This window comes from Muntiacus reevesi, chromosome 6, assembly GCF_963930625.1.
Source record: "Muntiacus reevesi chromosome 6, mMunRee1.1, whole genome shotgun sequence".
NCBI classification, from domain to species: Eukaryota; Metazoa; Chordata; class Mammalia; order Artiodactyla; family Cervidae; genus Muntiacus; species Muntiacus reevesi.
This window is the reverse complement of record NC_089254.1, coordinates 43,035,883-43,062,960: the sequence shown is the minus strand read 5'-3', so window position 1 is coordinate 43,062,960 and position 27,078 is coordinate 43,035,883. Positions and strand designations below refer to the sequence as shown.

Here is a 27,078-nt window from a genome sequence, read left to right as displayed (position 1 = left end):
AGAACATTTAGAGTAATTTTGTAGAATATGCAGTTATTTGATATATGAATTGGTAAGCTTCAGCACTTAGGAAATAATGCAGAAAGAGGTCTGAGAATGTTTTCTAGTCAGTAAACAAGCTTACAAATCAAGTCTATTAGATTGCTTTCATGTCAGTTATTTTTAAAAATGTTTGAATTTGAATTAAAATTTTAACTTCTTTGAAGATTAGTTATTTGATAATTGCTTTTGAAGAAGTATCATTTAAAAAACTATAAAACCATTAATTACAGTGGGTTAATTATATTAAGTCAGAAGATTGAACTAATACTGCTTCAGCTTTGTGTTTTGAATTAAAATGGGCATACAAATGGACCAATTTATTTGAATTAATCTGTGTCCTGTATTAGAGAGTTTTAAATGGAAATTGATGGGAAAATTGCATATTGAGAATACATAGTTGAGAAACTAATTTGTTCCTTTTTAGCAGTAAGTAACTTCAGCTTTATTTTCTCTAAATGAATTAGGAATGAAATATCTTAAGTTGATTACTCTCATACATTGTTTCAAGCTGCCTATTCATCATCAAAACAGATATAAAGCATTTCGGATTATTCAGGGAAATAATATTATATTCCCTGCATTTTAATTTTATTCCTAATGTAAATGATTATAATTTGCAGCATAATCCCAATAGTATTATCATAACACTGAACAAAAATTTAATCTTTCTTAACATGTTCGGTTTTCTAGCTAAAGGGTTTAGCATGCATTTACAAAGTTCAAGCAAGTAGTTTTACATATTGAAATTTAGAATTTTCTTCTATCTCTCAGGTCAGAAAGCTTTGTAATTATTGGTATGTGGTAGACATTTATCTTTTATCAAGTGGAATAAAAATGCATATAGTTTTATTTCATGTATATCTATAAGAAAAGGTCCTTAACATCTTAATTCACTATCTTTTTGATAGTTTATCTTTAAAATCTTTTTAAGTGTATTTATGACTTATTCTCTAAAATTTGGGTTAAAACATGTTAGTAGTAACTTATTGACCTATTTGAAATGTCTTCCATAAATTTTAATACTGTTTAAAATGTTAATTCATGTCACATTTTTTTAACATGGAAGGTTCAAATCTTATATTATGTAAATGTTTTGTGAAAGGGCTTTTAAAATTGGTTTTGACACTGTGTTTTTTTTAAACGAGGTTCTAGATAAAGCCGAGTATCTAAGAGATATGGAAGCAAACCTTTTACCTGGATTTCTTAGATTACAAGAATTGGTAAGTGATGTGTTAATCTTTTTCCCCTATGGCCTAATCAGTAGATATGTGTTGTCAATTTTTTCTTTTTGCCTATTTGATAGCTGAGAAATAATCTCTTAATATAAATTTGATGTGCATTTCTCTATTATGAGTAAAGTTGAGGATTTTTTCAAAGTTTAATTGATCTGTGCTTTGATCACACTTGTTCTTCAGTTATTTAGCTTTTATTTTTGATTGTGAAGTGGCTAACACTATTTTCTATTAAAAGATTTTAGGTGTTTGCTGGAATAAATGGTGGGACAGGGCTAGACTTTGAACTGTCTGCAAGAATTTTAAAATTTTCTTTTTATTTCAGAAATATAAAATAGAATGATAGGTCTGCTCTGGATCATCTGACATTCTGTCTCATGGCCACTCAGTTATTGGGACCAGCTTTGTGTTTCAACTTAAAATCGTGTTGGCACTGAATAATATTGATTCTAATTGTCATGGCCTCATAAGAAAAGAAAGGGATAAATTTACTGTGTGTCAACATATGTGTCAGGTGAAAACCAAATAATAATACAACAGTAATGGCAACAACAGATAGTAGTTTATAGTAGTTTGAATAAAGGAAATCGGTGAGAGAGAGCAGTTTTCACCAATACCAGTTGGTATAGGAATACTAAACTCAAAAGGCTATTTACTGTTAGTACCATAATGATGAAGTGAGCAAAGATTTAGTTTAAGCAAAACAGTAATGTTCATCATATTCAAATAATGTTACTATAAGTTTTATTTGCTTTATAGTCTTCTATTTACCTTATAAATTAAAGATTGGTTTTATAACTTTATAAGTACCTTGAACATAAGTAGTTTATACCTACTTAGTTTTATGTCTCTATTATTTAAGTATAATATTAAGGGACATTATAATAAAAATTACTGGTTGCATAGACTTGGATTACTGTAATATTGAATGGTTTGCCTTGGAAACGAGCAGAGATTATTCTGTTGTTTTTAAGATTGCTTCCAAGTACTGCATTTTGGACTCTTTTGTTGACTATGATGGCGACACCATTTCTTCTCAGGGATTCTTGCCCACGGTAGTAGATATAATGGTCATCTGAATTAAATTCACCCATTCCAGTCCATTTTAGTTCACCGATTTCTAAAATGTCGATGTTCACTCTTGCCATCTCCTGTTTGACCATTTCCAACTTGCCTTCATTCGTGGACCTAACATTCCAGGTTCCTATGCACTATTGTTCTTTACAGCATCAGACTTTACTTCCATCACCAGTCACACCCACAACTGGGTGGTGTTTTTGCTTTGGCTCCGTCTCTTCATTCTTTCTGAAGTTATTTCTCTACTGATCTCCAGTGGCATATTGGACACCTGTCGACTTGGGGAGTTCATCTTTCAGTGTCCTATCTTTCTACCTTTTCATACTGTTCATGGGGTTCTCAAGGGAAGAATACAGAAGTGGTTTGCCATTCCCTTCTCCAGTGGACCACATTTTGTCAGAACTCTCTATCATGACTTGTCTGTCTTGGGTGGCCCTACAAGGCATGGCTCATAGTTTCATTGAGTTAGACAGGGCTGTGGTCCATGTGATCAGTTTGATTAGTTTGCTGTGATTGTGGTTTTCATTCTGTTGGCTCTCTGATGGATAAGGATAAGAAGCTTATGGAAGCTTCCTAATGGGAGAGACTGAGGGGGAAACTGGGTCTTGTTCTGATGGGCGGGGCCATGCTCAGTAAATCTTTAACCCAAATTTCTGTTGCTAGGCAGGTCTGTGTTCCCTCCCTATTGTTTGACCTGAGGCCAAACTATGGTAGAGGTAATGAAGATAATGGTGACCTCCTTCAAAAGGTCCCATGCATGCACTGCTGCACTGAGTACCCCCAACCCTGCAGCAGGCCACTGCCAACCCGTACCTCTGCCGGAGACGTGTGGACACTCACGGGCAAGTCTCTTGGAGTCACTGCTTCTTTCTCCTGGGTCCTGGTGCAAACAAGGTTTTGTTTGTGCTGTCCAAGAGTCTGTTTCCCCAGCCCTTTTAAGTTCTGATGGGTTTATGGTGGGGTTAGTGGCGACCTCCTCCAAGAGGGCTTATGCCATACCCAGGTCTGCGGCACCCAGAGCCCCTGCCCCTGAGGCAGGCCACTGCTGACTGTCCCTCCTCAGGAGACGCTCAAGCACAGTTGTGTCTCAGTCTCTGTGGGTTCTCTGGATCCTGGTGTGCACGAGGTTTGTTTGAACCCTCTGAGTGTCTTTGGCGGGTATGGGGTTTGATTCTAAATACAGTTTCGCCCATTCTACCGTGTTGCTGGGGCTTCTCCTTTGTCCTTGGACGTGGGGTATCTTTTTGTGGTGGGATCCAACATTCTCCTGTTGATGGTTGTTCAGCAGTGAGTTGTAATTTTGGAGTTCTCACGGGAGAAGATGAGTGCACCTCCTTCTGCTCCACCATTTTCCTCACCACATCGTTCTGCTCCTTGTTGCTGGTGAGCTGGAGTTTGCTGCTCCTGAGAAATCTGTATGCAGGTCAAGAAGCAACAGCTAGAATTGGACATGGAACAACAGACTGCTTCCAAATCAAGAAAGGAGTACATCAAGGCTATATGTTGTCACCCTGCTTATTTAACTATATGCAGAGTACATCATGAGAAATGCCAGACTGAATGAAGCACAAGCTGGAATCAAGATTGCCAGGAGAAATATCAGTAACTTCAGGTATGCAGATGACACCACCCTTATGGCAGAAAGTGAGGAAGAACTAAAGAACCTCTTGATGAAATTGAAAGGAGAGTGGATAAGTTGGCTTAAAACTCAGCATTCAAAAAACTAAGATCCTGGTATCCCGTCCCATCACTTCATGGCAAATAGATGGGGAAATAATGGAAACAGTTAGAGACTTTATTTTTTGGGCTCCAGAATCACTGCAGATGGTGACCGCAGCCATGAAATTAAAAGATGCTTGCTCCTTGGAAGAAAAGCTATGACAAACCTAGACAGCGTATTAAAAAACAGAGACCTTACTTTGCCAACAGAAGTCCGTCTAGTCAAAGCTGTGTTTTTTCCAGTAGTCAGGTATGGATGTGAGAGTTGGACTATAAAGAAAGCTGAGTGCTGAAGAATTGATGCTTTTGAACTGTGGTGTTGGAGAAGACTCTTGAGAGTCCTCGGACAGCAAGGAGATCCAACCAGTCCATCCTAAAGGAGATCCAACCAGTCCATCCTAAAGGAGATCAATCCTGGGTGTCCATTGGAAGGACTGACGTTGAAGTTGAAACTCCAATACTTTGGCCGCCTGATGAGAAGAGCTGAGTCATTGTAAAAGACCCTGGTGCTGGGAAAAATTGAAGATGGGAGGAGAAGGGGATGACGGAGAATGAGATGGTTGGATGGCATCCCCCGCTCAATGGATATGAGATTGAGGAAACTCTGGGAATTGGTGATGGACAGGGAGGCCTGGCTTAACTGCAGTCCATGGGGTCAGAAAGAGTCAGACATGACTCAGCGACTGAACTGGTAATAAAAATTAAATATTTGGGGAGACAGTGTCTAGGGCGTTTCCACCGTTAAAAGTTAAATGCATTACTCAAATTTGAGAAACTACTAAAAGTTCTAAACTGATTGCCACTGAAATCATTGTATGCTTAAGATTGACTCCTAAAATCCACTTTTAACTAATAGTCTTGAGGGGCAGATGTGGAGCGGACAGGAGAAAAGTAAATATAACTCTTGCTGACATATCCTGCAAGTCTTCTTATGCAGTCTAGCCTCTCCCAGTTTGATTATTTCTTGGCAGTTTACTACTGATACCAGAGATCTGTCCTCATTGAGTAGAGGTCTCTTCCTCTCTTTCTTTTTGTTGTGTTGTGTTGAGTTTGTGGAATTTATTTTTGTTTTTGCATGTATTCATCCACTGTTTCCCATTGCTTTGTTCAAGGACTCCTCTGGTAGCCAGAGCGCATTCTTGCTGTCCTCTCGCCTTTCAGTAAAATTTACTCCCTTATTTTCCCCTGTGCCTAGTAATGGTGATCATGCATCCTGCCACAGTAGTTAGGCCATTCACTTTTTTTAGTTTATTTATAGAAACTAAATGAAGAAAACGAAACGATTCATAGTAAGCTCAGCTCCACCAGAAAAGAAAATTGTTTTGATGTTTCTGAAAACATGTTTGATTTTTAAATGTGTATGTCATTGAAAAGAAATATAGCCAAGGCATTTCCCACTTTTTATATTAAATACTTATCAGAGTAAAATGAAGTTTAAATTATGATAGATATCACTGTACTTGAAAGTACTTTCAGATGAACAGATGAGAACCAACTTAAAGTCCTTTTAGACTGTTAATAGCCTATATTTTTTTAATCTCTCAGTATTTTTTTAGCTGACTTTATAAAATGCTTTTGGATAATCATATTTTAAAGCGAAAGTGCTTTGTAATCAAGATTGTGTTTGGAGCATGCCCTTTTATCTCTATAGAAATCAGGAATTATTAAAAATTGATAAGACAAAAAGCATTTGAAAGTAAAAATCTTTTATCTTTCATGAAGATGCTACACTTTCTATGGAGTCATTAACTTATTGAACCTAACCTCCTTTGTTAGCCAGAAGTATATTTCTATAAATAATGAAAATTTGAGTATAAGATTACACATAAGTTAGAAACTATAAAAGTAAATCACAATCAAAGAATAGTGTAAGAGATTTAGTTCTAAGAATAGTTATAGAACAAAACAGATATCATATCTGTTACTCAACTTAGGAGACATCCCAAAAAACATGGGAAGAATTAAAATTTGTGTTGGAGAAAAAAAAAAAAACAAAATAAAATTTGTGTTGGGAATGCAGAGGTGTCTACAGATAAATTCTAGCATTAAAATTAGCATTCATGGCCACTTTGTAGAAGGATAACATATACACTGAGTTTGTTCTCTTAATGTTATTTCTAGAATATTATAATTTCAAAAGATGTCTGTTTACTTAACGTTGGTATTTTGGATACTCATTCTTGTTTGTGTTTATAATGTAAGCTCATCATCTTCTTCAACAAATACATTCTTTTCTGTAGGTACTATAGCCATATCAATTTTGCCTTTTTTGGTTTATTATTTAAGTGTATGATTTCTTTGAAAACACCCATGAAAAGGTCTTATTTTAATCATTCAAGCAGATGTGTTTCTTAATTTCTATAAAATAAATCCTTCTGTGACAGCTAGTGTTACATGTAACTGAATTGTCAATTAACCTGAAAGTTTTATGGAAATTCTAAGTAATTATGTAGGAAAATTTGCATATAAAGATGAGCTCCTTGATTAGGTTTTCTAAATATGGCCTATTAATATGCAAATAATTTGCCATATATTAGAACATTGCTGGATTTATTTTGAAAGAAAAATTCAAATGAAATTATTGTTCTGATTAAGATTTTTTAATGCAAGTTTACTTTTATTTATCTCTCTTTTACAGACTGACAGAAATGTGACTGTTATCTTTCTCAGTGAAATTGTTTGGGAAAAGTTTCGTCCAAATACCGGATGCTTTGAACCATTTGTCTTGTATTTCCCTGATTATAGCATAGGTAAAATTGAATACATTGTTTTGACAATGATACTCAGTAAAATATTTTTTTGTTACTTAAAAGATTAAGCTAGCATGTTCTAATGAGAATACTTTGATGTCTTAATCTATTAGGGTTTGCTGCCAATCTCAAATAAATGTTAGTATTTCTGCACTTAATAGAGGTTTTATTTTGGAACTATGAGAGGTGGTTCTCTTATAATTACCATTTTTTTTAGTGAGCATTTCTCACATATTTATGCTAATGGTGTATTTTCACATTTTTTTAGTCAGGACAGCAAGATATATATGTTATGATTATAATTTCCTTACAAGTGAAAATCAGACTAAGTTAGCAAAGCACATTAAAATTGTACTGAAATGTTCATATACCATGTGCTTGAGTTAAGTACTACCCAGAATGTATCTTTTAATTTTGTAAATCTCATTTTTCATTACTGTAAGTCTTACAGTGGCAACTGCTAGTCCTTATTTTTTTGTGTGTGTGCTTAAATTTCATAGATCCTGATGATTTTTATCTTTGGAAAAGCACAGGAGCTTTTTGTGTTTCTGAGTAGTTTTGTAGATTAATACTGTGCTGTTACTGTACAAATATGATACTTCTGATTCAAAGATTATAACTTAAGCATAAGGTGGTTAGAGGCTCTGAAAAAGATGCCATTTCTTGACCTTGGCTTCGAAACACTGTCCCTCTGAACTAATAGTTATAAACATTGATTATATTAAGATCAACACAGTTTTGTCTGTTTTCACAAGAACAGCAGTCAAATAACACCTCCTGCCTTTGCTAATTAACTGAGATAGAAAAAAGAAACCCAAAATAGATGAAGGGAGCCCTTATTTTTAATAGGGCTATGAAAATCACAAGGAGAAAAGGGTAGGAAGAAAATAAAGGATTTCATTAAAAAATTTCTTTGTACTTAATGTCATGACTGTTAGATGTTAAAGTTTTTCATGGCCTATTTTAGGTTTAAGTACTGAAAAATTATTTTAAAATGCTAGTTTTCTAGTAAAGTTGAAATTAAAGTATGCTATCATGAATTGTAGAATTTGATTTTTTTTTAAAATTAGGATGTAAAGCAGCAGAGATGGAGACAATTTGAGGACATAATTAAAGTGATCTTGTTAATTTTTAAAAGTATAGAAAAGTGTCGATTTTTGAAAAGCATGATATGGAATCAAGTTCATCTAGTTATGAAATTTTAGAACCTTTAACATACCATTTTTTAAAAAAATTCAAAAGCACCATCACACAAGAAAGTGTTAAAAAAGAAGTATTAATTGATAAGCCAAATTATAGTCAGAATAAGTAAGCATGGAACCTGGGCAAAAGGATAATCTTAGTGCCTGAGTCATCCAGTCATAACTTGATACATATGTCATCTGAAGGACTATGTTATCTAACCTTCAGGACACCCTTTCCTCTTAGCAGTATCAGGGGCCTAATTTGGATTTCTAGTTTTCTGCTCTCTCCCACATGCAGACTGCTCATCTTTTGGTAATGCTTTTCTTTTTTTTTTTCTTCAGTTGGATTATAGTACAGTTAGTCAGGTTTTTGGTATAGTTTTTGGAATAACTAAATTCCAATCAATTGGAATAAATTATACTATGCTCTAGTAAACAATCTGAAAATCTCAGTGACTTATAATTTCTCACCTCACAACTTTTGTGCAATTTTTATCCTACACTTTGCATATATTACTGTTTGGGCTTTACAGAAATGAAAAGGCAAGGTAGAAAATATCTTTTATCATGTACCCTCCTGGATACTTGTTGAGCTTTTTGGATAATGAATGTATAGTTTCAACTTTGGAAAATTTCAACCATTATTTCTAAAAATATTTCATCTGTCCCTTCTGCTCCCCACACGTTTTTCCAGGGCTGCCATTACATGACTGTTAGATCTCTTGATATTGTCCTGCTGAATCTCTTATTTATTCATTTAAACTTTGGATCTTTTTTCCCTCAGTGTTTTATTTGGTTTAGCTTTTGTTTCTGTGTCTTCAAGTTCACTGACCTTTTTCTCTACAAGTGTCTTCGTCTGCAATTATCCAATCCAGTGGATAAAAAGAAGGAGAAAAGGCAGAGGAGCCAGAGGTCAAATTGCCAACATCTGTTTGATCATAGAAAAAGCAAGAGAGTTCCAAAAACATTTACTTCTGCTTTGTTGACTACACCAAAGTCTTTGACTGTGTGGATCAAACAAACTGGAAAATTCTTCAAGAGATGGGAATAGCAGACCACCTTACCTGCCTCCTGAGAAATCTGTGTGCAGGTCAAGAAGCAACAATTAGAACCAGACATGGAATAACAGACTGGTTCAAAATTAGGAAAGGAGTACATCAAGGCTGTATATTGTCACCCTGCTTATTTAACTTATATGCAGAGTACATCATGCAAAATGCCGGGCTGGATGAAGCACAAGCTGGAATCAAGATTGCCAGGAGAAATATCAATAACTGCAGATACGCAGATGACACCACTCTTATGGCAGAAAGTGAAGAACTAAAGAGCCTGTTGATGAAAGTGAAAGAGGAGAGTGGAAAAGTTGGCTTAAAACTCAACATTCAAAAAACTAAGATCCTGGCATCCGGTCCCATCACTTCATGGCAGATAGATGGGGAAACAATGGAAACAGTGAGAGAGTATTTTTTTGGGCTCCAGAATCACTGCAGATGGTGACCACAGCCATGAAATTAAAAAATGCTTACTCCTTGGAAGAAAAGCTATGATCAACCTAGACAGCATATTAAAAAGCAGAGACATTTGCCAACAAAAGTCCCATCTAGTCAAAGCTATGGTTTTTCCAGTAGTCAGGTATGGATGTGAGAGTTGGGCCATAAAGAAAGCTGAGTGCCGAAGGATTGGTGCTTTTGAACTGTGAAGACTTGGAGAAGACTCTTCAGAGTCCCTTGGACTGCAAGGAGATCCAACCAGTCCATCCTAAAGGAAATCAGTCCTAAATGTTCATTGGAAGGACTGATGTTGAAGCTGAAAGTCCAATACTTTGGCCACCTAATGCGAAGACCTGACTCATTTGAAAAGACCCTGATGCTGGGGAAGATTGAAGACGGGAGAAGGGGACGACACATGATGAGATGGTTGGATGGCATCACTGACTCCACTGACTTGGACATGAGTTTGAATAAACTCCGGGAGTTGGTGACGGACAGGGAGGCCTGGCGTGCTGCAGTCCATGGCATCGCAAAGAGTTGGACATGACTGAGCGACTACTAAATCCAGTGGAATTTTTCTTTATAGAGCTCATTATGCTTTGTTTTCCTTTATTTCCTTAAGCATATGAGCATGTTTTTAATAGTTGTTTTAATGTCCTTGTGTACTAATTCAATTACCTCTTTCATTGTGGTGGTGTTTCTATTGACTGATTTTTCTGTTACGGATATCCATTATACTTTGTCATGTGCTTAGTAATTTTTGATTGAATGATAGATATTAAGTTTTTTGTTCTTGTATGTTGGACTTTTTTCTGTTAAGCATTTAAATCACTTGAAGATATGTTTGACCCTCTTGAAGTTATTTTTAAGCTCTTCTGGAGAGAGGGTTCAGGGCTAATTTTAGTTCCACTTCTAAGATATTTCTAAGTCCTTTTGGGTTCTCTGCTGAATGCTCCATATATTTAGTATAGTTTCTCTGTTCTTACTGGTGGAAAAATGAACAGATTATATCCCTGTCTGAACTCTGGATATTGTTTGACTTACAGCTCTCCAATAATTGTTTTTTTCCCCAGAAGTTTTTCTTGTTTGTTCTTGGCTTTTACTCTGTCTATGCATGTAAATGTTGGCATTCAGCTAAGAATCAAGGGCAACCCTTAATGTAGATTTCTGGGGCTCTTTCTCTGCATAGTGTCCTTCTCTCATGAACTTTACCCTGTGTATTCTAGTACCCTTAGCTTTCTCTACTCCCACTTCTGTCTCAACTCACTAAGATTAATGGGCTGCTTTTGCAGCTCTACTGTACCACTATTGTAAAGTTTCCTCTAATTAGAAAGCCTGGCTGATGGTAAGACTCACCTCATTTCCCTTTTCTTGTATTAGAGTTCTTGGCTACCTGATGTCTGAAAATGGTCGTTTTCTATATTTTATCCAGTTTTTAGTTGTTTATCTATAGAAGAGTATTTCTGAACTGGAAATACTCCCTCATGGCTGGAAGCAGAAGTCCCTCTTTCTTCCATCAGTCCAGTTATCTGTCAGCTTTTGTATACAAGTACCTTTATCTCCTAGTTTTAAGGCACTTTTTACAAGTTTTTAGTGTATCAAATATTTATGTTTTAAAAATGTGGTAACATTAAATTTAAAATTGCTATTAGTTATAAAAATCCATAGGCTCCAAAGTCAAATTTTGGACTTTGTATATTTTTTCCAGTGGTTATGATATAAAATTGCAGATCTAGTAACAATCTCTATTTAGAATTCCTTCAGGATAACATTCTAGACATGAGAATAGGCTTTAAAATGATCTTTTGGGAAGGGAAACTTTGTTTATTTGGTTTTTGGCGTTTTCTTTTGGCCAACTGCCCTGTCTAGCAGATGCTGTTAATACAACTATTTCTGAATTTCTGTATATTAGTACCTATTGATAGACCACATATATTGTTATGTACCTGACTGACTGTGAGGAATAAGAGAACAGTTAAAATCAAGGTCCGATGGTAAATGGCAAAGTATTCATAGTAAAAATACTCAGAAGAATTCTTAAGAAAAAGGAAATTGACTTGATCAGAGCATTCCATAAGAATTTTCACTTGAAAGTATTGTGATAGCCTTGAACCCTGTGGAACTAGGTTTACAGTACTAGTCTTGGTCAGAGAGCTCTTAACTGAGAAGTCTGAACAGACCATTGCATCAAGAAGTCAGAGGGAATTGCAATAAGGAATAAATGACTGACTGATTCAGGTGCTATAAACTGGGAAATTCTGAATTATAGATGGTTTCTTTTTAGTTTTAACTGTGCTTCTACAATACTACATTTCTAACAGAATAAAATATAAGTTTAGGATTGTAAAGGCTTCCCTGATAGTTCCTTTGGTAAAGAATCCGCCTGCAATGCTGGAGACCCCAGCTTGGTTCCTGGGTCAGGAAGATTCGCTGGAAAAGGGATAGGCTACCCACTCCAATATTCTTGGGCTTCCCTTGTGGCTCAGCTGGTGAAGAATCTGCCCAACAATGTGGACCACCTGGGCTCGATCCCTGGTTGGGAAGATCCCCTGGAGAAGGTTCCCACTCCAGTATTCTGAAGTGGCCTGAAGAATTCCATGGACTGTATAGTCCATGGAGTCACAAAGAGTTGGACATGACTGAGCAACTTTCACTTAGGATTCTAAACATGTGATGCTGTATAAGAGTAAGATAAAAGAGAAATAAAGATACCAAAGTTGTAGGAAGAAAACACATTTTATAAAAAAGGGAATGACAAAGTAAAGATGAAGATTTTCATGAAAAACTTCTTGACTTGTTTTCATTTTGCAAAAAAATGAGCATTTTTCAATTTGGTGGTGATTTATATAGTACCGTTTGTTTTTACTTAGCTGATTTATGTAATTGGAAAAATAACTGAAATCCATATTATTTTTTTGCTCTTGATATTGATGTTGCTTTGCTTATTATAAGGTTCTTGTGATTTTCTTTCGATGTCATTTCTTAGTATATATGTCAGGTAAACTTTTCTTTAGATGTCATTTCTTAGTATATATGTCAGGTAAAATTTAGTAATTTTTTTAGAACATTAGATTCATGATTCTTTTACCTCAGCTTCAAAACTTGTATTACTTTTACATTTTAATCTTGTAACTGTTTTATTATTCCTGATAATTGCTGAACCTGCGTGTTTATTATTTAAACCTGTATTATAAAATGCTGGAAGATACGACTAGGGTGCTAGGTCAGTCATTTCTGTTCATTTATGTCCCGTGAACAGGGAACCTGCAGAAGATCCTATCTCATGATCATCCTCCAGAGTATTCAGCTGATTTCTATGCTGCCTACATTAACATTCTTCTTGGAGTTTTCTACACTGTCTGTCGAGATTTGAAAGAACTCCGGCATCTGGTGAGTTCTCATTTTGCTTAAATAAAATGTATATCTTTTATGTAGAAAAGGTGTGAGATAGGCTAGAAGCTAAAAATTTATTCTAGAAATAGAAATCTGTGGATTAGTACAAGTTTTGACCTGATCTGAAACCTTTCAGTCATCTTTAGTTGTTTGCTTTCATAAATCCTTGGGAGTGTGTTTTTGATTTCCTCCTTTCTCTTTTCTCTAATCACAGATAATTTTTATTAAAATTAAAATGAATACTAACAGAGAGGAGGTGTGAAAACTTAATAAACAATTATAAATCTAATTTTTGTTAACAATTGTTTTTCAGGTTTTTGTATTAATATGTATTGATATTACCAGGGCTTCTCCGGTAGCTCAGTCAATAAAGAATCCACCTGCAGTGCAGGAGACCTGGGTATGATCTCTGGGTTGGGAAGATCTCCTGGACGAGGGCATGGCAACCCACTCCAGTATTCTTGCCTGGAGAATCCCTGTGAACACAGGAGCCTGGCAGGCTACAGCCCTTGAGGTTGCAAAGAATAGGACATGACTGAGCAACTAAGCACAGCGCATGTATTGATAGTGGTCTGAAATCTAGATGCACTTGAATGTGGTCAGAAGCTTTACATAGGTCTTTCGTTAGCCACTAACCTTGAGTTAGCAATCTTTATATTACTTTGAATTTATATAAAAGGTTACTTTTAAAACATTTTTTTTAAACACTAGAATAGCTGTTTATACTTCATAAGCAGTTTGGAAAATGTATTTAATTTTCATATTTAACTTAATTTTAATCTTTCTTCTTTGGTTGTGTGGATCCAAGAGGGAGAAGGCAAGAATATCTGGTTTCTTAGAATCTTTTATTAATACTTAAGATCTTATCTCCATGTAACAAGATGGTAAAATATCTTAAGGTTAGAAAATGGAACTTTCAAAGGAACAGATTCTCTTGATATATTTTCTTTGCTTTGCCCTTTTCTTTGCTCTGAAAAATATTACTTAGATTCAGTGTGTATTTGAGATAGAATATAGGAGAAATTGTGTTCATATTTAGTATGTTTTTGGAACTTTTAAATTGTAGGCCTCTTCTAATTTAGATGTAGATTTGCCAAGTGTCTTCTAAGTAGGCAACAAACCAGAAACAAACTGTTGTAGCTCAAGCTCATCACTAACACCTTTCCAGAAGTTGAATGTGTGAGATTCCTGGTGACAGAGGGAATGACAGCAACGGGGCTTACAGAGTGGAGAGAGGGTCAGCGTGCATCCTGCGTGAGTTGGAGTCGGGAATGAGGACTCTTCCTCTGTCCTTCCTGCAAAATAACTTGTTACCATTCCTTAACTCTGGTGTCCTGAATCCTGTAGGCATCTGTGCTGGCAGTCTTTTCAAAGAAGATTATTATAAAGTACAAGAAGGAAGAATTATTTAGAAAAACTGTTTGTAGGAAAAGAAAATGTTAAATCTAAATATGGTTTTTATAAAGTCCTTTGGGTTTCACTGAGGAATGATTTTATTGAGGGATGAGATTACAGCTTTTTTTCTTGTTACATTATATTCAAAAACTTGAAACTTGAAGTGTGGTTTAAGTCTTTATTACTCCTACTGATACTAATAAATATAAGATGATCTTTCAGTATTGGAGAAGAAACAGTATAGTGTCCTTATTTTTCTGTATATGTAGAATGTAGGATAATAAACATATTTTCCATTTTCCTTTGAATGGAGACTTTTGTTTCAAAGTTTGTAAGTGGCACATTTCTTGAGAACTTAATAAATCATCTGCAGAATATTCTTTTTAGGCATCTTTTATAGGTATGTACTTTTAAATCTGCTTTGGGGATTGTTGCTGCTGCTGCTAAGTCACTTCAGTCATGTCCGACTATGTGTGACCCCACAGACGGCAGCCCACCAGGCTCCCCCGTCCCTGGGATTCTCCAGGCAAGAACACTGGAGTGGGTTGCCATTTCCTTCTCCAGTGCAGGAAAGTGAAAAGTGAAAGTGAAGTCGCTCAGTCGTGTCCGACTCTTTGCGACCCCATGGACTGCAGCCTGCCAGGCTACTCTGTCCATGGGATTTCCCAGGCAAGAGTACTGGAGTGGGCTGCCATTTCCTTCTCCTGGAGATTGTTATGTTACTTTATATCTAGAAGCCAATATATTAGGTGGGATTTAGCCAATTAAGGAATATTTTACATGTTGTATTACTATTGTTATTGATAATTATGGTTTTTATTGTTGTAATAAACTATGATAACATTTTATTTGGGCAATTATATTGAAGTAAATTTGCCTGAATCCTAACAAAAATTTCACTTGAAAAATAATTTCTAATTGTGGTAAATTTTTTTTCTCTTTTTTCCCCCGTTGTTTATAGGCAGTACTTAATTTTCCTAAATATTGTGAACCTGTGGTTAAAGGAGAAGGTAACTATAATTTTACTGTAATAATTTTTCTTTTGAAAAAAATTTCTGTAAGATCTAAATTATTGAAATTTTCTCTTCTTTGGGGTAGCAGGTGAACGTGATACTCGCAAGCTGTGGAGAAACATTGAACCTCATTTGAAGAAAGCCATGCAGACTGTTTATCTCAGAGAAATATCAAGGTAATTTTTTATTTGTTATATATGTTGTTTCTCTATCTTTGTTTAGAATATTTGCTAATGTGTCCACATGTTTTCCTATCTTCTTCACATTGGGAAAAAGTTCTTGTGAATTTTGAATCATTTCTTACTATTTTGGGAAAGACAAACAATTTTTAGTCAGTAATGTTACACAAGGCATATTTCTAATAATTGTTAATTTTTTTAACTCTGGAAAGCTACAGGAAAATCGGTTTCAGCTTTGTTTTTAGTTATGTTAGATATTTGAATGGCATAATGAAAAATTGAGTATTGAAGTGTATAAATCAAGTCATAAATCTATGTTTGTCTGTTCATGGTAATGAAACTACTCAGGAGACATGATTGCGCAGACATAGTATCGTGAGAAGAACAATGGTTTTGATTTCCAGCTTAACTGTTTTCTACCTTTTGAGGTATTAGCAACTTACTAAAACCTCTAGACTTCAGATTCCTCTTCTAACAATCCTTAGAAGATTTCAGTAATACATGTGAAAGTGATTTGTGATACAAATAAGAAAGCCTTATGGATGTTAGGTTTAATCTACATTGCAAAGCAACATAGATTTAAAAACATCAACACTTTTGTCTTTTTTCACTTGCTAATCAATTTTATCATTTTTATTTTATGAATACCTTAATCTATACTTTGTGTTTGATTTAATTAGCCAATTAGAAGATTTTAATATTAATAGTTTCTGAATAAATAGAAATATTGCAAAGATATTTAATCCTTTTTTTTAATAATAAAAAGTCATTTAATGAAGTTTTTGGAAGTCACAGAATAGAAAAGCTTGTGATCTGACCTTTTAAAGGTAGAAAAATTTGAGTGGTTGTTAAAGTGACTCCTAAGGACTTCTAGTTTTCCATAGGATAATGTTGGCCACCTGAATGCAGTTCTCTCCACAAAGATCACTAAGGAGAGCAAATAAAATCACTCTAACCCTAGCCTGCAGTCTGACTAGAAGTCTGCTCTGCTGGCTCTGTGGTAAAGAATCCGTCTGCCAATGCCGGAGCCCCAGGAGATGCAGATTCTATCCCTGGATTGGGAAGATCCCCTGGAGGAGGAAATGTCAATCCACTCCAGGATACTGCCAGGATAATCCCATGGACAGTAGAGTCTGGTGGGCTATAATCCATCAGGTTGCAAAGAGTCGGACCTGACTGACTAAGCATGCATGCCCACGCTACAGAGTTAACTACAAGTTTTAAGTTATATGTAAATAGTGAAATAAACAATCGAAGCCCGCAGAGCCAACTCTGGGGCTGAAGTGAAAAGTTAAGCAGTGACTATAGGGAAAAGAGGAGAGGACAATGGGGACAGGGCACGGGGTTGACATATGTCCTGAAATACAAATGTATCACCTCTGGAAAGAGAGTCCGACTCTAAGTGAGAAAATACTGAGAGCAAGTGAGGCCTGAGCACTGGCTATTGGAGAATCAAAAGTATGTAGACAAGAGTATGTAGACAAGAATTAACAAAGCAGTTTTGGGAAAGTACGGTTTTTGAGGGTGATTTGGAAGGACATGGTATCTCCTGTCTCCTTGGTGGTAAAGAATGAAGTGAAGTGGGGGGAATAAGGCAAAAAGGTAAACTACTTACCAGGGAAGATGAATCTGTAATAAAGCAAAATGATAAGTGAGCAACATTTTCAAGAAACTTGAGGAGAGAGGAAGTATAAGCCAAGGAAGTTTATATCCAGCCAACCTGTCATTCAGGTATCGTGGCTATAGAAAAACAGTGTTAAACTTGTAAGAACTCAGGGAACGCTATATTCATAAGCACTTTCTGAAAAATCAGTGCAATGGAGATGCTTAGGGAAGCTTTAGCAAAAGGATTGATGCGCACTACATTTGATTAATTATAGGTCAAAACTGAAAGATGGGAACAAGGGTAGAAGAATACTGTGTATACAATTACATTCTCTGACAGGATGGGAATAACACAATTACAAGGTTGAAATATGGGAAAAGAAGAGAAAGAGAAAAAGCAAAGTAGAACAAACTCATGGTTTACTATATAGGTTAAAGGTGACATCAGAATAGTTCAGAACTTAAAATTATTAAAATAAAATTACAGAAGTCTCACACCCCATTATCCCTTTCACTTCTTTCCTAATCACATAGGTAATTTCTAATTTGTTCTCATCATCTTTCACAAGTATGTCTGTATACACATATATCACTATATATGCAATTAATATATAATCTATAGTATGTTTAGATATAGATCATAGAAATCAGCATTGCTAATTTGATCTCCTGCTTTAGTGAGGCACTCTGAAAATATTGTTCTTTATTGGGGTGTACCCATTTGTGTTTATTGATAGGAAACATATATGTTTGATTGTCGTTGATTAGTTTGCAGAATCTCTCATGTGATTATTTTCTGTGTCTTTTTGAAAACAAAATTGGTATTTAGGGCAGTTTGCATTTTTGTTTCAGCTGTTTACCTTTATAATAATAGCACATATAATGCTTGTAGTTTCTTTTTTATCATATTGTGACATAAAGGGCCAGTGAGACTCTCCAGCAGTGTAACAGAGAAATGACATTCTAAGCCTGGTGATATCTCCTGGTACATTTGAAACTACTTCCCTGTAAATGACTCAACTATTTTCCTTGCTACCTGTGACTATCATTCACACATGTATAATAACAATTTTTGCTAAATTAAATCAATAGTATCAGTTGATGCTTTTTGATAAATTTATAATTGTGATCAGAAAAAAAGATTTTTGAAAAAATTAACATCTGGGCATTGATATATAATTTTATATTGTTCTAATATACACTAAGTGGTTTTGTAGCAGTACCAACATGTGTATATTATTTGTCTTGTTTATAAGGTAATTAATGTATTTTGTCAAATCAAAACAAAATTATGTTTTTCTAGGGCTTTTAGTATATTGATTTTATATGTTTTCAATCCATTATTACCCTTCCGGTTTTTTTTTTTTCCAGTTCGCAATGGGAAAAGCTACAGAAAGATGACACAGATCCAGGACAACTGAAAGGTATCAAAGAAAGTGTTGAGACAGTTACCAGAGACACTTCTTCAATGATTACTCGTAATCAAGATACTAAAGTTTACACTAAAGAGCATTAGTAGTGTTATAAAAGATAGTTTACAGGCTACCATTATTTATTTATTTGTTTATTTGCTGTATCACAGTATCTTAGTTCCCCAACCAGGGACCAAACCTGGTCCCTGGCATGAAAGCACTTAGTTCTAACTACTGGACCACCAGGGAATTCCCACAGGCTACCATGATGTTTTAAATAATGATTTAAGCTACCATGATCTTCTAATTACTGATTTTCTTTTAAGCAGTACTGCAGTGTAATGGGAGAAAATGAAGTTTGAATACCAGTTTTCTATTTTTTACATGTTGGGTTATATCATATGAAAACCAAGCAGTTTATATTTCTTTAAATGCTTGTATTAAACCAATCAATTGTATACCTCATTTTATCTCAGTGTATATGTATTCCATGAGTTTTATGGAATAAAATTCAATTTTATGTTAATTTAGTTTGAGGATTACATTTCATTTGGTTATATTTTGAAAGCTTTGTGCTTTTGTTTCCTTTAAAGAAACCGTTACCTTGGGTTTATCCCAGTAGAATTACAGCTGATCTTTGAACAACATATATTTGAACTGCAGAGGTCTACTTATAACACAGATTTTTTTCAGTAAATATATTGTAAATTTTTTTGGAGATATTCAGCAATTTGGAAAAACTCATGAATGAACTGCATAGCCTATACATATCAAAAAGAAAGAAATTAAGGAAAAGTTAAGTATATCATGAATGCATAAAATACATATAGGTATACATATACAAAATATATGTTAACGGACTGTTGACATTATCATTAAGGCTTCCAGTCAGCAAGAGGCTATTAGTTAAGTTTTGGGGGAGTCGAAGTTATATGCAGATTTTCTACTGTATAAGAGTGGGGTGTCACAAATAGCCTCCATTATTTAAGGGTCAACTTTACTTTTATTTAGAAACAACAACAACAAAGAAAACCATCCAAAATATTTTGGGTCAGTAGCCAGTGGTGGGGAAAGTAGTATGGAAGATATTGAGATTCTGTTTTGGTTTTTAAATGCTTGAGATGCTCTACAAATCATTTTTAGTTGTGTGCTGTAATGAAAGAAATAGATGCAGGAGTTAAAAATCTGCAATAGTTTGTCTGCTCTACTGCCTGTGTGACCTTTAGACCAACTCAATGTCTTCATCTAAAATGGAAAGAATACCTACCATTAAATTACTGCATATATTCAAAGATGCTTAAGTAAAGCACCTAGCACAGTGTCTTCCACATGCTAGATATTCAGCAAATATCAGCTTGCATTTTCCCTTCCCCTAAAAATCATTGCTGCTTGACTGACTACTGTTTTATTTGTCCATTCATTCTTTTGTATAAGGTACTGTAAGGATACAAAAATACATTAAACTTATCTCCCTCAGTAAACACTGAAGGTTAGTAAGAAATATAACTTATGTTTAATTAATTCTTTATATAAAGTTACATGGACCATAAATATATACAAAGTGAGAATTCATAGTAGAGGTAAATTTTCTGTTTTGGTGTGGTAGGGGAGGATCAGGGAACGTTTAGTGGAGTGTAGCTTTGAAGGGCAGGATGGATAGGATTTAGACTTCATGTAACAGTAAGCAGAGCATATCGTTATAACACATAACAGAATGAATAAAACATATCATTAATATTTGCCCCTACCACCATCATTATCATGGCATTTTAAGGTCAGGGCACTTAAAAATCTTTTGACTACAGGATACCATATGGAAGTCAATACATAAGTGAGAAAAGATATGATACTTAAAATCTAATGGTAACCTATTAAATACTTCATAAATGTATTTTGTTGTATAGGTCTTTCAGCATATACTCATGTGGAACTTCCGTACTACTCTAAATTTATCCTAATTGCTGCATACCTCGCTTCTTATAATCCAACAAGAACTGACAAGAGGTTTTTCCTTAAGGTAATCATTTCTTTTCACTTTATTTTTGAATAAATAGGGAATATTTTGAAATTCCTCAACTCCTATAAATTTATAAGGGACAGAGATTAGAATAAAAGATTGGTATCCTTCGGGTTCATTCTTTAAAGATTTTGTGTTTCTTTAATCATTTATCCTTTGTTTCTCACTTCTCCTTTGCCAATCAGCAATGTTAATTGAGAACTTTCTTTAGGATATTAATGAATGAGTGCCACTTTTGGGGTGGAGACGTGATGGAGCAAATGAGCTGAGAAAGATGTATTAGTGTCTAGTAAGATTGATAAACAACTTGCAGGAAGTGTTGAGGAAAGAAGGCTTCATGGAGGAGGTGGCGTTGGTTGCTGAATTTTGAAAGACAGATTAATCTGAAAATGACAGCAAAAAACAGACAAGTCTTTCCTGAAATGAATATAGATAATAAAATCCACAGGCCTTCAGAGCTTTATCCATCAACAGAGCATTCCTCACACTTAACAAACTTCTAAACAGAGTTTCTTTGGAATGCATGAGCCATTTCTTCAGTCACCTTCCTCCTAAGGAAACACCAACTCTCTTTTTCCATAATGAACTCAGCTGTTCTTCCCCATATAATCACTTACTCTCTTTTACCAATTCATTATGTCAAATGGGTGAAAAATATCCTTGCAACCAGATACATTTTGCTACACATCCTAGGCATGTACAGTTACAAGCTAATTAATACAAAATTCAGTCAAACTGAACTTTTCTTTCCAGATATTGGCTGTTTTTCCATCTAACTCTCCAATCTTTTTTTACATTGGTTTCTCCATCTAGAATTCCTTCCTCTCCAATCTCTGAGTGCTTGAATTCCACCTATTCATTTTGTTTCCCCCTTGAATCATTTATTCTTTATTTCTCACTTTAAGATAACAACTTAAGTGGGTGAGCTAGGTAATTTCACAGAGGAGTTCAGTAATAATTGTACATTTAAAAAAGAATAAATAGGTTTTGTTAAAAATAAGAGAGATGGGAATAATTTAAAGGGTGGTAACTCCTTTATTATTCTAAAGCTCCTATTATAGTATAATATGCTCCATACACTGTTATCTGGAACATTCAGGAGCCTTTGCATGTATATTAATTGGAAAGAAATCTCATTTTAGAATTGTTTTCTTTTTGAAAAGCTATGCAATTTGACTTATTAAATGTATTGTAATACATTTTTATCTATTTCCTTTTTGCCTGTCTCTACCACTAGTCTTTCTTGTAAAGAGGGCAAGGACTGCCATCTATTTTTTTTCTCCACTCTTAAATCCAAGTACTTAACTAAATGCCCTCAATTTTATGTGAATTGACCACTTACCTTATAGAATGAATGAAAACTCATTAATCTTTGTAAGTCTTACTTTTATAGAAATAAATGTGCTGTAATAAATCAATATACATTCTTTAGGAAGTATCACTTTTATTTTAAAACCTCTTTACATGCAAAGGTAATCTTGTTCATGATCAAAATCTGATTTTAAAAGTCTAAAATATGTTGATATTTTAAGGTGATATTTTAGGCAATAAATAGAATAAAATAATAAAGCCCAAGATACATAAATTAGTATTGTGTGTACCATGTTTTAAACAAACTGTGCTTTCTGTTTTATGGAGTCCTATCTTTTATTTTAAAAATTATTTATCTTAATTGCAGCATCATGGGAAAATCAAGAAAACCAATTTTTTAAAGAAACACGAAAAGGTATTGTAATTTCTCTAATGAAAAACTTACGAATTTAGGATATTATTAAAAGTAGGTAAATGCATAATTGTATTAGCCATTTGGCTATCAGAAGTTACTTGTATTGATATGGCACCATCATAATGTAATAGTATTTTATTATGTAGAATATGGTGATTGGGGAGGCACAATTCAGGTGAGCTGGTTCTAGAGATAAAAGTGAGTTGACAAAATTTTTTTTTTAGTGAGTTAATAGATGAAAAAGTTCACACTGGAATTTTCAGTTAAATATAGCATGTATTCCTCTTGTCCCCTTTGAAATACCCACAGATATGGCGTTGAAGAAGTTAAAAGGTAAAACTTAGAAGGTCTAAGCAGATCAGAGATCTGTAAGATTTGAAGTTGGCTGGTAGATGTACAGGTGACTAAGCAGATCAGGGGCTTCCCGGGTTGCTCAGATGGTAAAGAATCTGCCTGCAATGCAGGAGACCAGGTTTCGACCCATGGGTCAGGAAAATCCTCTCGAGGAGAAAATGGCAATCCACTGCAATATTCTTGCCTGGAAAGTTCTATGGACAGAGGAGCTTAGCTAGCGTAGTCCATGGAGTCACAAAGAGTTGGACACTACTGAGCAACTAAGGCACACACATAAACAGATCAGGGAAGATTGAAACGTAGTGCTCCAAACAAGCTGATTTGACCTGAGGAATCTGGACAATGCTTAAGAATTAGAAGCAATATGCTCCTTTGTAGGTACGGTTGTGGGGCAAGATTGAAATTGGTGAAAGGAGCATTTAGTCTCTTCAGATCTCTCTGTGACTTTTCTTGACAGAAACTAGAGGAGTTTGAACTATAGACAGCACTATAGAAACTGAGAGTTTTGTTTCTCTTTTATTGTTAAAAACCGTTTTACTTAGCTTACACTTCTGAATTGAGGACATTGTTTTACTGTCTTTGCTGCTGCTGCTAAAAAAAAAAAAGCACTTGCTGTGACTCTGTTATTCTTATGTTATTCTTGTTTTCTCTGGGTGCTTTCAAGTTCTCTTTTCCTTTTACTTTAGTGTTCTTTGAGTTTCACTGTGATATATCTGGGATTGAATTTCTTTTTACTTGGCATTAATTTGCTTCCTATTTGGAATAATGATGCCTTTTTAATTCTGGTAAAGTCTTAGTCATTAACTTTTCAAATATTGCCTCTCCTCTATTCTCTCCTGGAATAGGAAATGGCAACCCACTCTAGTATTCTTACCTGGAAAATCCCATGGACAAAGGCGTCTGGTGTGCTACAGTCGTGAGGTCACAGAGAGTCAGACATGACAGAGCATGCACAAACACACACAAGTGTCCCTTCTCTCTAGCATGTCTTGCTGAGACACTAAATATCAGTCTCAGTCTAATTCTACATTTTCTATTTTTGCTGACCTGTGCACATAATATCCTGCTTCCTGAGTATTTTATTATTTTTGGTTGTTGGCTTAATTTAAATGGTGGCATTCTTGAGGCCTGAGGGGTGTTCCTTTAGGCAAGTTTTACGTCTGCTTCTATGCAAGCACTTAGAAACACCAGTAACTTGGGATCATTTTAAATTTAGTTTTCTGCCTGGGTGCTTTCAGACCACAAAGATACTGTGATTTCTGCCTCCACATCAGAATTATCTCTGGCTTCTAGTTAAAAGTCTCAAGGAAGACTTTTCTCCTCCATTCTCACAGAGCTAGAGTTTGGCAGGCAAATTTCCTTATCAAATCCATTTGCTTGGCATGGAAAGACTTTTCTAATTCGCCCTTTCACTGAGACATCTCTGATTATGCTCTCTGCTATAGGGAGATCATTGATTTTGTACCCTCTTTCTTATGTGTGTAGATGCTTTGGGTCATAAAGGATTATTAGGAGAAGGAAGTACTTCTGGCTGAGGTAGTGAGGGAAGGATTTGTAGTAGGACTTGCATTTTGAGTGGGCACTCAAGAATGGTGAGGATTAGATATTCAGAGATGGACAGAGATGATACACTGATTGAAGAAATACCAAGAAGTACAGGTGAGAAAGTATAGGATTTATAAATGACATAGTGAAATACAGGTGGCTGTAGTATATGGTGAGTTTGAGAGAAATCAATTGAGGCCAGATTGTGGAAGAATTTCCTCGCTCAGCGGTTAAGGGAAGAAAGCTCATCTTATTCTCTGTATCTCAGTACTTGGTGGTAACTGGTGCGTGTTTATTGCACAAATGAATAAATTGGATGAATGAATGAAGAAAATCAAAGAATGAACATAGAGCTAAGAGATTTTAGGCCTTACTCTTTAGAAAATTATTTAAGAATGTTGAAGAGGGAGATATATGAATGCTGATCAGAGAGAACTGTGAAAGAGCTTGCACTTTAGACCGTTCTTGTGAAATGAATGGATTTGTACAAGTCTAGGAAGATAGACTTGATGGGGAGGGAACTGTATGAGCGAAGACATTGTGAGGGTGTTTTTAGTTCTAAGTGAATGATAGTTCGATATTCTTATAGATTTGATTTTTGAAGTAGCCTCTTGTCTTTGGTTCATGTCATTTTAAAATCTGAACTAACTTACTGAAATCTGTATACACTTAGTAGTTCCTTTGTATTTTTGTTGCCTCTCCTCTTGAAATCTTATTGAATGCTTACTTTATGCCAAGCATTCTGCTAGAGGCTATAGACAAAGTGGAGAACAAAAGAACCATTGTCTCAGCTCTCTTGAAGCTTTCAATTTAATCAAGGGATCAAACATTAAAAGCAAACCATATGAGCTCAATTCTATTTCCTTATTTAAATTAAAGGAGATTTGATTTAATCTTTAAAAAAAGCAAACCATACAAATAATTATCATTAACAGTTGTTTTAAATTTGTTGTGTTTCTTCACTTGTATTTTTCTCTATGTACCTTCATTTTTTTAAGATGTACTCATTTTTCTAAGATTTTACTTTTCAATTCAACTAATGCATGTATGTGATACCAGGTTATTTGCCAGTTAGTTTATATGGAAAAACAACATTTTTCCTTTCCTCATTCATAGTTCTGTTCCCCTCAATTAAACTTCTTTTCATTGCTCCTAGTTTTAGTTTTTTCTGGTATAAATATATGTAACTCCAAGTTTATGTTCCAGGCTCTATTTTTCTTAATTTGACTTGATGCCAGTTTTGATTCCATTTTATCTCCTCAAACATTTATTTTATTTGGTTTCTTTTTTCACCTGTTTATTCGTACAGATCTTCATTCTCTAATGAGCTATGGTGAATCTGTGGTGAGGTATTTCTCACACTTTGACTTTCTCTCTAGGTGGGAAGCCAATTTGTGTTTATAGAACACAGAATCAGTTCTGTGAAGAAGATAAATGTCATATGCCCTAAAGGGCACTGGAACACTTTAATTTTAAATTGGAAATGTGTGGAAATGTGTTTTCTAATCATAAAATAAGTGAAAATTAGAAAAGTTTTGGTGGCATTTTGCAGTGTGATTCTCAGCTTGAATTGCCTCCTACTTTACTCCCAACACTTCAGGAATTTGATAATTTTTACTATTTTCAAGTCACTTCTAAGTGTTAATGAGGACAGGGACACCAGTTCCATTTTGATAGCTCAACTTTTACCTTTATTTTTTTCTTTCTTCCCTCTAACATAATTTCATTCATTATCCTTTCATCCATTCATTTTTTAAACTAAAACTCCCAAGTTCTAGGGATGAAAAAGGTAAATAAAACATCTGTTTTCGAGGCATTTGTGTGGATAAGAAAAAATGTAAATAAGTATATAATGATAATAATAATAAAAGTTGTTGAGCACTGTAAGCCAAACACTGTAGACTCTGTGTATGACCTTACTTAATTCTAAATGAGTTAATGAATGTAGTTACTATCATTATCCTCATTTTCTAGATGATTAAGTTGAATATTAAAGAGAAATTTAGTAACTTGCCTGAGATTATATAGTTAGTATCATTAGTACCAGTATCCAGTTCCTGGACTTTCTGAATCCAAAGCCCGCTGTGATGTTTGGTATACTGTTCTAGCACTCATACAACTGACAAATGATTATTATCTAGGATTTTTAAAAACTCATACAAACAAATGAGAAAAAGGCAAAGGTCCAGTAAATAAATGGGTAAGTGAAACAAAAAGGAACTTGAAGTGTCTTATAAACATGACACGGTTATCACCCTCATTGACTAATGAAAGAAGTGCAACTTTTAAATATACAATTTATTATTTATTTGCTTATTTATTTTTGGCTGCACTAGGTCTTCGTTGCTGCGTGTGTGATTTCTGTAATCTCAGTGAGTGGGAGCCACTTTATAGTTGCAGTGCATGGGTTATCATTGCAGTTGCTTCTCTTGTTGTGGAACATAGGCTCTAGGGTGCCCAGGCTTAAGTAGTTGAGGCACAAGGGCTTAGTTGCCCTGTGGCATGAGAAATCTTCCCAGACCAGGGATCGAACCCGTATCCCCTGCATTGGCAGGCGGGTTCTTACCCAGTGGACCACCAAGGAAGTCCCAAGAATTGCAACTTTAAGCAACACTGGGATATTATTTTATACTCTTAATATTAGCAAAACTAAAACAGAGTCTTTACGGCTCCAAGTGTTGAGTGATGGTGTGGAAATATAAGAGCCTATAAATTCTGCAGTTAGATCATGTCAAAGTCAATATTTGAATGTACTTTACATTGATTAGGATAGGCTGGGTAGTTCTGTGGTGACAAACTCTGACCCTCATTGGCACCCAAAGCTGGTGCTCTGTGACATGGACAGGGTAGGAAGGGAGGTAGGAAAGGGGTTCAGGATGGAGGGGACCCATGTATACCTTTGGCCAATTCATATTGATGTATGGCAAAAACCATCATTATATTGT

At 35.1% G+C, this 27,078-nt stretch overlaps 1 protein-coding gene across 1 annotated transcript in view; it reads left to right on the top strand.

The window, feature by feature from the left end:
- The window catches only part of ORC5 (origin recognition complex subunit 5), a 74,863-nt gene that overhangs the window by 9,971 nt on the left and 37,814 nt on the right, over nucleotides 1-27,078 (top strand). Inside the window, exons 4-11 of the mRNA XM_065938789.1 lie at nucleotides 1,188-1,262; nucleotides 6,709-6,820; nucleotides 12,754-12,884; nucleotides 15,244-15,292; nucleotides 15,381-15,471; nucleotides 18,451-18,503; nucleotides 20,396-20,508; nucleotides 22,187-22,234. Of these exons, the coding sequence (XP_065794861.1) occupies nucleotides 1,188-1,262; nucleotides 6,709-6,820; nucleotides 12,754-12,884; nucleotides 15,244-15,292; nucleotides 15,381-15,471; nucleotides 18,451-18,503; nucleotides 20,396-20,508; nucleotides 22,187-22,234 (672 nt within the window). The remainder of the gene's footprint in view (nucleotides 1-1,187; nucleotides 1,263-6,708; nucleotides 6,821-12,753; nucleotides 12,885-15,243; nucleotides 15,293-15,380; nucleotides 15,472-18,450; nucleotides 18,504-20,395; nucleotides 20,509-22,186; nucleotides 22,235-27,078) is intronic.